The 11,617-nt window shown below is 35.0% G+C and overlaps 1 protein-coding gene across 2 annotated transcripts in view; it reads right to left on the bottom strand.

The window, feature by feature from the left end:
• Positions 1-3,179: 3,179 nt before the first annotated feature.
• Positions 3,180-11,617, bottom strand: part of RAB23 (RAB23, member RAS oncogene family) — a 38,186-nt gene continuing 29,748 nt past the window's right edge. The window contains exons 6-8 of one of the 2 annotated variants that reach the window (XR_007462550.1): positions 10,238-10,330; positions 7,529-7,737; positions 3,180-7,445 (exon numbers count right to left, since the gene is read on the bottom strand). Coding sequence is in view for 1 of the 2 variants with exons in the window: in XM_049652862.1 (XP_049508819.1) it covers positions 7,598-7,737; positions 10,238-10,330 (233 nt within the window). In the remaining variant the exon portion in view is untranslated. Of the gene's footprint in view, positions 7,738-10,237; positions 10,331-11,617 lie in introns of both variants that reach the window. The other variant, XM_049652862.1, reaches the window with a different exon arrangement.

The following is an 11,617-nucleotide window of genomic DNA, read 5'->3' as shown; positions in this document are numbered from 1 at the left end:
TAATACTGGACCAATATAGATACTTTGTTAGGATGAACAACCAGAAAAGTTAACAAATTTCAAAGTTTACTGGCAAATACACACATACACATAGACTTGAGTAAATAAATGTTGTAAAATGAGTAAATATGATGTTCCTGAAGACTCAACACGACGAAGATGACAATTCACCCCAAATTAATCTATAATATGTATACAACCCCAACCAGAATCCTAAAAGGTTTGTGTTAAGCATTTCATCAGAATTTCCTCTACATACCCTCTGAAGCCCAGCACTCCTTCCTTCCTCAGGAAAGGAATTATGAGCAAGCCCTACATGTCCTACTTTGATCTGGTTCCATATATACCACTTGGGAAAAACTCCTTGAAATTTGTGCCATGTAGTTGGTATTTTCCATATCCTCATATTAATGCAAGTTGTTTTAATTACCAATTGTTATGTAACACACAACTCCAAAATTTAGTAACTTAAAGCAATAATCAGTTTCTTTGCTTGTGATTTTGTAATTTGGGCAGGGCTCAAAGGGGCACTCATCTCTGCTCTGTATGGCACTAGTAAGGTTGGTTTGACTCAGGCTAGGGGATTCATTTCCAAGATGGCTCCAGGTTGGTGCTGGCTATCATATGTGAGCTCAGCTAGTACTACTAGGTGGAGCCCTTTATCCTTTTCCCCTTGACTCAAGTTTTCTCATAGCATGGCTACTGGGTTTCAGAGGAAGGAGCAGAAGGCTTATTAATGCCTGGTTTCAGAGATCCCAGAATGTTTCTTCTCTGCATTCAACTAGGTAATGCAGTTACAAGCCCACATCAGATTCAAAAGGAGACATAAATTCTCCCTCCTGATGGAAGTAGCTGCATATATGTACAAGAAGGGGCAGAATTATTTGGGGGACATCTTTGGAGACTATCTACTACTCAGGTTGTTCCTCTATTTTATATTCCATTGGTCATTTGGTCAGTTTCCATAAAGGATATCCAAATGGCTAGTGCTTAAGCCACCACCTTTCTTAGAAGTAGTCCCAAATAATTATTAATCTAAATATAACTCATCATGAAGGTAGTATTTCCCAGAAAAGAAGCACATTATTTTTCTAATTTTTTATTGAGGTGTAATTTAGTGAAATATACAGGTCATAGTGTAGAATTCAATGTGTTTTGATACACGCATATAGCTGTGTATGCATACATACATACGCATCGTGCATAGTTGTCTAACACATACCCATATCAAGATATCTCCCTCACCCAAAAACATTCTGTGCCTTTTTCTTGTCAATGCACGTTTCCAGAGGCAACCACTGTTATTTTTTTAATCTTAAATTTGCCTACTCTAGAACTTCATATAAATGAAATTATATGCACATACTCTTGTTTCAGACTTCATTCGGCATAGTTTTTGAGATTCATGTTGTTTTGTATATTAATAATTTGTTCTCTTTAATTATAAGTAGCATTTCATTTAATGAATATACTACAATTTGTACAACTTCATGTGTTGGTGGATATTTAGGTTGTTTCCAGTTTGGGGCTATTTTAAAACTGCTATGAACATTCATTTTCATATACCTAAAATTTTATTTCTCTTGGGTAAATACCTAGAAATGAAATTTCTGGGTCATACAGATGACATATCTTTAATTTTAGTAGAAACTGCCAAGGCTTCTGAAGTGGTTGAGCCAGAATTCCAGTTTCTCCACATCTATGCAAATATTTTGTCAGTCATTAATTTCAGCTATTTTAGAGGTGTCTGATATAATCGTATTGTTGTATTAACTTGCATTTATACGATGATTAATGATGTTGAGCGTTTTTCCATGTACTTAATGCCCATTCATATACTTTTCCTTGTAATGTGTCTGTTAAAGTATTTTGCTCATTTTTACTTTTATAAATGAATTGTAAGGTTTTAAAAATATATATTATGCTTTTTATTATTTTTTTAAATATGTATTTTTGAGAAGAAGAGAGAGGGCAGGGGAGGGGCAGAGAGAGAGGGAGACACAGAATCCGAAACAGGCTCCAGGCTCTGAGCTGTCAGCACAGAGCCTGACACGGGGCTCAAACCCACGAACCGTGACATCATGACCTGAGCCGAAGTTGGACACTTAACCGACTGAGCCACCCAGGCTCCCCAAAAATATATTATGGATATAAATCCCTAACGACATGATCATTACGAATATACTTGTCTATTCATTTTCTTAACCAAGTCTTTTGATGAGAAATTTTTTGTTTTGTTTTTAAAGTTTACTTATTTTGAGAGAGACAGAAATAGAGAGAATCCCAAGTAGGCTCCAGGCTGTCAGTATGGAGCCCAACATGGGGCTAGATCCTGAGAACCCTGAGATCATGACCTGAGTAGAAACCAAAGTCAGACACTCAACCGACTGAGCCACCCAGGTGCCCCTTGATAAGGAGAAATTTAAAATTTTTATTATGTACAACTTATCAATTTTCTTTTATAGTTAGTGTTTTCTGGGTTCGAAGAAATACTTGCTTACCCCAAGGTCATGAAGGTATTTCCTGTTCTCTTTTAAAAGCCTTAGCTTTTGCTTTCATTTACATTTAGGTTAATAGTACACTACAAATTACTTTTCAAGGGTAGTATGAGATAAGGCCTGAGATTCAAAATATCGTTATTCCAGCACATTTTCCCTTTCCCCATGAAATTATTGTGGAGTATTTTTTAAAAATCACTCGATAGGGGCACCTGGGTGGCTCAGTTGGTTGAGCATCTGACTTCAACTCAGGTCATGATCTCACGGTTTGTAGGTTTGAGCCCTGTGTCAGGCTCTGCACTGACAAACGCAGTGTCAGTGCACTCGCTCTCTGCCCCTCCCCCACTCATGGTCACGCGCTCTCTCAAGAATAACCAAACATAAAAAAAAAATCATTTGATCATATTTGTGTGGGTGTATTTCTGGACTCTATTTGTATTTCAATGATCTATGTGTCTTGTTTACAGTACCCATCCATACCCAAGGTCTTAAAAATCATAGAGACTCAGTCCCTCAACTCTGTTCTTTTCCAAAACTGTTTTAGCTATTGTAGGTTCATCACATAGCTTTTACATAAGCTTGAAATTTTTAGTGAAAAGCCTACTGGGATTTTGACTGCACTGAATCTACAGATCAATTTAGAAAGAGCTGACAACAAAACAATATTGAGTATTCCAATCGTGTATATAATATATCCATTTATTTAAATCTCCTTTAATTTCTCTCAGCAATAAGTATCACACATTTAAATCTTAGGTGTTTGTTTATAATCTGCTGATTAGTGTAACTTATAAATCTGTGTAAAGCCATACGAGGAAATTTCAAGATTGGTATGACATGGTGTTTTTTCTTATACTCTAATAGGAGAGCAAAGTATCCTCATTACAGTTTTAAAAATAGAAAAATTTGAATAACATTTGAATTAGAAGAGATGAAATATGTACACATTTAATGACAGCACAAAGATAGAATATAAGAGATATAAAGGAATCACACATGCTACAACAACCAAGGAGAAAGCAAATCTAGCCTTTGATTTCTCTTAAACAATTGAAAATAATAGAAATATGTTGAAGTGAATCTGTCACTTAATATATGAAAAACTGAATTCTAAGAGATATAAGCAATTGGGAAAATAAAAATCTTTTTATGACAACTTCTGCATCCAAATTGGCATTCAGCATGGATAAAATATATTTTTTAAAGATTTTATTTTTAAGTAATCTCTACACAATGTGGGGCTCAAATTTATAACCCCAAGATCAAGAGTCACATGCTCTACTGACTGAGCCAGGCAGGTGCCTCTATTTTTTTTATTTAATATTTTCATTTATGAAGATTACTTAACTTCATTAAATGATTTCAGCATTTAATAATCAATATAACCAAGCTTACTCCTTCACCTATGATCTTCTACTTTAATTAAAAATGGCTGGTCAGAATTCCCTTTATATAAACCTTTTATAATGTACTTGAAAATGGTTAACTTATTTCTTTTGCTTACTAAGTACATAATCCCAATTCAAAAGCTTTTCATCATGTTTTAATTCTTTAATTTTTTAGACAAAACTATCAAATAAATATACACTAAAATATGATTAAATCAGTCTTTTAAGATACTTCCCTCCCCGTAATTTCAGATGAGAAATTAGACTTCTGATTGAAAAATAAAGTTATTCTTTATTATTTTAGTTTTCTTTTTAAAATAAATGCATCAAATAAGAAATTAATATGTTAGAACATTTATAATCTGAAAATGTTCTTAGCAGTAATTCCTCCATAAAATATAACTGCATATATAAAGCAGTATCAAATCCACATATATACATATATATATTAGATAGTAAAGTATAATGAGAAGACAGCACATCTTTTTATGTCTGGACTATATGAAAATTACTAGTTATAAAATGGGATAGAAAATGGCTTTGCTGCTAACTAGTATGCAACTGACAAACTTCTCTCACATCTTCGTTCTCCTTTTTCTCAAAAACAGGGAGGGAATAATAATACCTCCATAGAGTTGCAAAGATTAAATTATTGTTTGCAAGGTACTTTGTATAGTTCCTACCTGATAGTAAGTACTAAATTAATGGCAGCTGATATCATCTTATGGCACTAATAACAACAGAAATACAGTTGATCCTTGAACAACACAGGGATTGGGGCACTGACCCCTGCACAGTGGAAAATACAAGTATAATGACTCCCCCAAAAGTTAATAGCCTACAATTGACTGAAAGCCCTACGAATAAAATAAACTATTAACAAATATTTTGTATGTTGTATGTATTGTATATTGTATTCTTACAATAAGCAAGCCAGAGAAAAGAAAAGGTTATTAAGAAAACTGTAAGGAAGAAAAATACAGTATTGTATTTTACAGTATTGTAAAAAATCATGTAAGTGGACCCACACAGCTCAAACTGGTGTTGTTCAAAGTTCAATGGTATATTGCCTTACGTGAGCTATTCTGTATGCTATTTAATTCAGTAGACTGACTGAAAGAGAAAAGGAAACTTAAGGAACTCTGCAATATGGCAATTATCCCACAGCTATGTGTCTGTATACTAAAAACCAGCCATAATGTAAAAATGCACAAACAACATCCTGGAGTCTTACACAGTTTTTTCTTTAGCATCCATAGCTCCTTAGAAATTAATGGTTATTTAAGAGAATTAAGGGTCTCAAGAAAAAAATTAATGTCAACTTTGAAGGCTTTAGAATTAAACTGAGGAAGTATTTAACATATAATTTGTGACTGATTTTCAGACACACTTAGTTATTTAAAATGATCAATTATGGTTAGGTTTAAAATACACAAGTGCAAATAAAAATTCAAATGTGTAACAAAGATCTCTCTTCAGTTCTTATGAAAAGAAAAAAGGACAAAACTAAGTATGTAAAATTATATTACAAATATCAGGAAACTTCAACAATCATCAGAGATTATATAGAAAGCTAGCAAACTCTTTCCCACACACATTTAATTAATCTCAAATAGAACACATGTGAGCATATTACATACATGATTTTCTTTGGCTACTAAAGACCACAAAACAATTCGCCACAAAATATATTTTGTGCAAAAATTAAAGAGACTGTATTTTAAGAGAGAAAAAAAGGAAAGATGAATCATTAACAGGTACCCATTGTTAGGCACTGAGTTTGTTTCCCCCAACACCTATCCCACGGCCAGCAATGGGTATGGAGACAACTGGTGACATAAAAATAAACTTGTTATATTACTTTAAAATAGATAATGCCAGATTATTTCAGTATTATGAAAAGGCAAACATTCACTCTTGACCACTTACTAAGGACTTGCCCCAGAAATTTCTATTATCTTCTTAATAGTAATCTGGACAGAGGGAGGAGGACGGTGCGGATGGAAAACTTTGAGAGAGAGAGAGAAAGAGAGAGAAAGAGAGAGAAAGAGAGAGAGAGAGAGAGAGAGAAAGAGAGAAAGAGAGAAAGAGAAAGAGAGAAAACATACAAAAGAAATACATATAACGTTACGCATATAGTACAAATAATGAAAAACGACTTTGACACATTTTCAAAAAAAAGTTATTTTTACACATCTTGAAATCCTGTAAAAACCAGGTAGATAGCAAGGGTTAAAAACAAAGTCACTGATGAATGATAATCACTTTTTAACAGAGTTCATGCAGTTATCTTAGTTGGAAAGCTCCTGTCCCAAGTCACAAAATTTATGCTGTCACATGATTACGTATGAAAATTGTTTCTTAAAAGAAATTATTTTGTATTTGGTGTTAACAGAGCTCTTGAGAAAGTGCTATACAAACTGAAGTTTATAGAAATTTTTAAGTGATAATCTTAAAATACCATACAAAATGTGTAAACGAAAAGATGCTTTAGAGTTGCAGGGCATTATAAAATCCATAATGCAGATTAAGACCAAAGATCATTTCTTCTGCATTTAAAAACATTATTAGCACAATCTTAAAAGTTCAAAATTGCATTTCAGTCAGCAGCGAAAGGTATTGGAAGTACCATCGCACTTCACAGGACCTAAGGGATAACTGCAGGTGCGCTGTGACCTGGCCAGCACAAGCTCACCGCACTTACGGATGGACGTAGGAAAGAGATTTTGCAACAGGTCTCACCTAGGAGATATTCTAGCATTAAAACATTTATACTCGACTTGTATCTACTCTGTCAGAGAGGGAAACTGCTTTTAAAAGACATTATAAACAATATAAATTCTGATAGTAAAGCACTGTAAAAATTAGGTATGATATATTTGGCACAAAGCACTTTTAAAATCTGAGCTCATTTTGCAAAATATATGTCTGGAATTTCTTATTTGAAAATAAAAACTTTTAACATACACACAATGTGTAAATGATTAAAGCACTTTTAAAATCTGAGCTCATTTTGCAAAATATATGTCTGGAATTTCTTATTTGAAAATAAAAACTTTTAACATACACACAATGTGTAAATGATTTTATGAATGAATTAGATTCTATGTTTCCTTAAATACTGAACATACCGTCACTATACTTCAGTACCAGATATCTGCATGCATACCTCCACATTCTAAATTATACAGATATTGCACAAGTAACATTGCCAAAATACACACCAATGCAGTCTGGCAAGATTTAGAGTTTACCTTTCAATATTATTTTTTTGTAAGTATTCAGATTCAGTACTACTTTCCAAAAAGCTATATGACCAACTTCAGAAAAAGAACGCTTGCTATCTTTCCTTGACCCATAATATTAAAATCTGTACCAACATATTTAGGCATTTCAGTTATGTTTTCCAGCGTTTCAAATTCAGCAAAACCTGTTTTTTGACACTTCTTATGGACCATTCCTTCAAAAACAGGAGAAGCTTCGTCTGATGCAAAAAAATTAAAACGAGTCCACAAGGCAGTAATTTTTCCACCAAAGATGTCACTCCATCTGAAAAGCACTGCAGAACAGTATTTAAGTCTGTCAACTTTCAGAGAGCCATTAGGTGCAAAGTCTGCTTAAAAAAAAAAACTTGTAACATACCATGACAGCTGGATGTGTTTCTTACGGAATTGCACAATACAATTCAACTTTTTTCCTCCCTAAAACATTTTAGGGTATGCTACAGCTGCTAAAAGGATTTCTGTTTTTCTTGGTCCTCTGTTTGTTGGGTCTAAGATTGATGACATCTCCACCATTAAGGGTACTTGAATTTTGACCTGAGTGACTTCCACCAGATGTATTAAAGACACCTGTATAAATTGAGAGAAAGCACAGAGAAAGGCACTGATGCAGCTCAGGGTTACCAAATGTAAACTGTGCATCCAGTTTCTTAGTAAGTTCGTAATATGTTCAGTATTTATAATTTTAAGCTTTTGTTTTCATTTCATTTATTATTTTTTTAAACTCTACGATCTTTTTTTAAAGTAAACATGAGGCTTGAACTCACAATCCTGAGATCAAGAGTCACCTGCTCTACCAACTAAGCCATCCAATTTATTTTTAATAGCCAATATACATCATTCAAAGTTCAAAGGATACAAAAAAAGGATTACAATGAAGTCTCCCTTTCACATCACCAGATTACCTTCCCTAATGCATGCATGTTTTATCACTTTTCCTATGTATCCTTCCAAAAATAGTTTATGCATATGTAAGCAAAAATGCACATATATATTCTTCTTTCCTTCCTTGACTACCAAAATAGTGATGAACTATATACACTGCTCTGCATCTTTTCACTAACAATCCATTTCTGAAATTTGGAACCAGTAAATATGATAATTTTAATAAATTCACTTATTATCTTTTACATTGTATAATTTCCTCAAGAATACCAGATCTGTAGGTAACAACAGTATTTGTGAGATTTTATGTTAATAAAAACACTGCATATATAAAAGCAGGTAGTAATGTAAAATTTTCCTATTTGGCTAAAACAACAACAAAATGGTCTATAGATAATTCAAGTGATGAGTAGATAAAAGGATGAAATAAAAGAAAATGTTTAACTATTAGAGTTTCCATTTTGAACTGTGCTGGTCTTAAAATGTAATCTCCAATTTCTAAACTACTTAGTGGCGGGGGGGGGGGGGGGGAGTTGGATAGAATACAGATATGAAGTCCTTAAAAGACTACACAGAAACTTAAGAAACAAGGGCGCCTGGGGCACCTAGATGGCTCAGTCAGCAGAGCATCCGACTTCAGGTCAGGTCATGATCTTGCAGTTCATGAGTTCAAGCCCCTCATCAGGCTTGCTGCTCTCAGTGCATAGCCTGCTTCAGATCTTCTGTCCCCTGCACTCTCTGTCCCTCTACAACTTGTGATCTCTCTCTCAGAAATAAATAAAACATTAAAAACAAAACAAAACAGGGCGCCTGGGTGGCTCAGTCGGTTAAGCGTCCGACTTCGGCTCAGGTCATGATCTCACAGTTCGTGGGTTCAAGCCCCACGTCAGGCTCTGTGCCTGACAGCTCAGAGCCTGGAACCTATTTCAGATTCTGTGTCTCGCTCTCTCTCTGCCCCTTCCCTGTTCACGCTCTGTCTCTGTCTCAAGAATAAATAAACATTAAAAAAAAAATTTAAACAAAACAAAACAAAACAGGGGCGCCTGGGTGACTCATTCAGTTAAGCGTCCAACTCTTGATTTGGGCTCAGGTCACGGTCTCGCAGTTTTTGAGATCAAGCCCCAAGTTGGGCTCTGCGCTGAGAGCCCCTCCCCTGCTCACACTCACATGCATGTGTACTCTCTCACTCTCTCTCTCAAATTAAATAAACATTAAAAAAAAAAAAGTCCTTAGAAACAGAAAATTTGGTTCTCAACTTCTTGGAAGCCAAAGCAACAAGCAAGAAGACATGGTTAGTCAGTTATTGTTACAGAGAAGACAATACACTTGTTCTTCAGGAAATGCTAAACTTTGCAGGCATTTAGCATTAAAAATAAAATCAGTAAAGTGTATGGAGACAGTACAAGTACAGAACATGTGTTAAGAGCTTCTTTATTTATAGAACAGACCATTTTAAAGTCTTTATCTCTGTTCTCCTAAAATACAAAATGAATTTAGAAAATTCAATAGTTAAAAAAAAATCTTTTAACTCAATATACCTTTTAATATGAGACCAGATACTAAGTTTAAAAATTGCACCTGAGGGGTGCACCTGAGTGGCTCAGTTGGTTAAGTGTCTGACTTCGGCTCAGGTCATGATCTGGCAGTTTGTGAGTTCGAGCCCCGCATTGGGCTCTGTGCTGACAGCTTGGAGCCTGGAGCCTGGAGCCTGCTTCAGATTCTGTCTCCTTCTCTCTCTGCCCCTCCCCCACTTGCAGTCTGTATCTCTCTCTCTCTCTCTCAAAAATAAATATTAAAAAAAATTTTTTTAATAGCTTATCTAATACTTCCTAATCACATTTTTTTAAGAAAGGAATATATTGTATTAAAAAATAGTAAATATGGGGCACCTGGGTGGCTCAATCAGTTAGGAGTCTGACTGGGGCTGTGCTCAGGTCATGATCTCTCAGCTCATGAGTTCGAACTCAGTATCCAGCTCTGTGCTGACAGCTCAGAGACCCTGGAGCCTGCTTTGAATTCTGTCTCCCCCTCTCTCTGCCCCTCCCCCACTCATGCTCTGTCTCTCTCTCTCTCAAAAATAAACACTAAAAAAATTTTTTTAATTAAAAAAATAGTAAATATGATAATAACGAATGAAAATAAATTTACCAGGTAAACATGGGACTAAAACTTTCTGAGTACTTACCAATTTTGTTACTACTTGAATGCATTAATTCTGGATCCTCAGCTATTTGCTGTTTGAGTTTCTGAAGATATTTTTCAGCCAAATATTTAAATACTAAAATAAAAACAAAAACAATAATCTTACCAGGTCAATATAATTTCTGCATGTAAAATATATTATTTTATATCACTCACTATAATACTTTATACTACATTTATTTAATTTTTGAAATATTTATATTCTTTATTAATCCTTACTAAACACATTTAAAATTACATTAAAGTATACAATCTAGGGGGGGGCACAGGTGGCTCAGTTGGTTAAGCGACCGACTCTTGCTTTACTTATTTTGAGAGAGAAAGGGGGAGAGAAAACGAGTGAGGGAGGGGCATTGAGAGAGGGAGAGAGAGAGAATCCCAAACAGGCTCCACACTGTCAGCACAGAGCCCAATGCAGGGCAAAAACTCACCAACTGCAAGATCATGACCCAAGTCGAAATCAAGGATCAGACGCTTAACCCACTCAGCCACCCGGGTGCCCCAAGCGTCCAACTCTTGATTTCAGCTCAGTTCATGATTTCATGGTCATGAGATGAATGAAGCCTCATTTGGGATTCTCTCTCTCCTCTCTCTTTGCCCCTCCCCTGCTTGCAGGTACGCTATCTCTCTCTCAAAATAAATAAATAAACATTAAAAAAAAAAAAGTATACAATCTAGTTCAAAAATTTCAACTTTTAAAAATTATTTGAACAATACCTAAGAAAATGGTAATACTAATATATATATGGCATTTTATTGGTAAAGAAATGAAATACTTGTAGTCATTAGTTTTGGTACTTGAATAGGGATCAGCTTCAGCAGCACTACACTAACTCAGTCTTGAAAAGATATCCCCTTTCTTTAGATGAAAAAAACAATAATCAACGATGCAACAATCAAATTGCAATCTAATAAAGTAAGTAGCAATTCTGGAATGAGAAAAAGAACAGTCATCTTTCTCTAATCTCACTTTCTTAAACTGGGAAATAGTATTAAACAAATTAAGGTCAGAGGTGCCTGGCTGGCTCTGTCGGTAGAGCACAAGACTCTTGATCTTAGAGTCATGAGTTCGAGCCCCGCATTGGGCGTAGAGGTTACTTAAAAAACAAAACACCACATCAAATTAAGGCCATTATAACTACCTAATGGAATATGCACTATTGTGGAGTTCTCAATTCAATAACTTTAAGAGGTATGCATGAAAAACGCATACATGTATACATACATATATGCAGTTACATATTTATTTTTTTAAATTTTTGAGAGTTTATTTATTTTGAGACAGACAGAAACAGCATGAGCAGGGGAGGGGCAGGGAGAGGGGGAGAGAGGGGGAGAGAGGGGGAGAGAGGGGGAGAGAGGG

The sequence above is a fragment of the Panthera uncia genome (assembly GCF_023721935.1).
Source record: "Panthera uncia isolate 11264 chromosome B2 unlocalized genomic scaffold, Puncia_PCG_1.0 HiC_scaffold_24, whole genome shotgun sequence".
Classification (NCBI taxonomy): Eukaryota; Metazoa; Chordata; class Mammalia; order Carnivora; family Felidae; genus Panthera; species Panthera uncia.
Note: the sequence above shows the minus strand (reverse complement) of the source record. Positions and strands in the feature narration are given on the sequence as shown.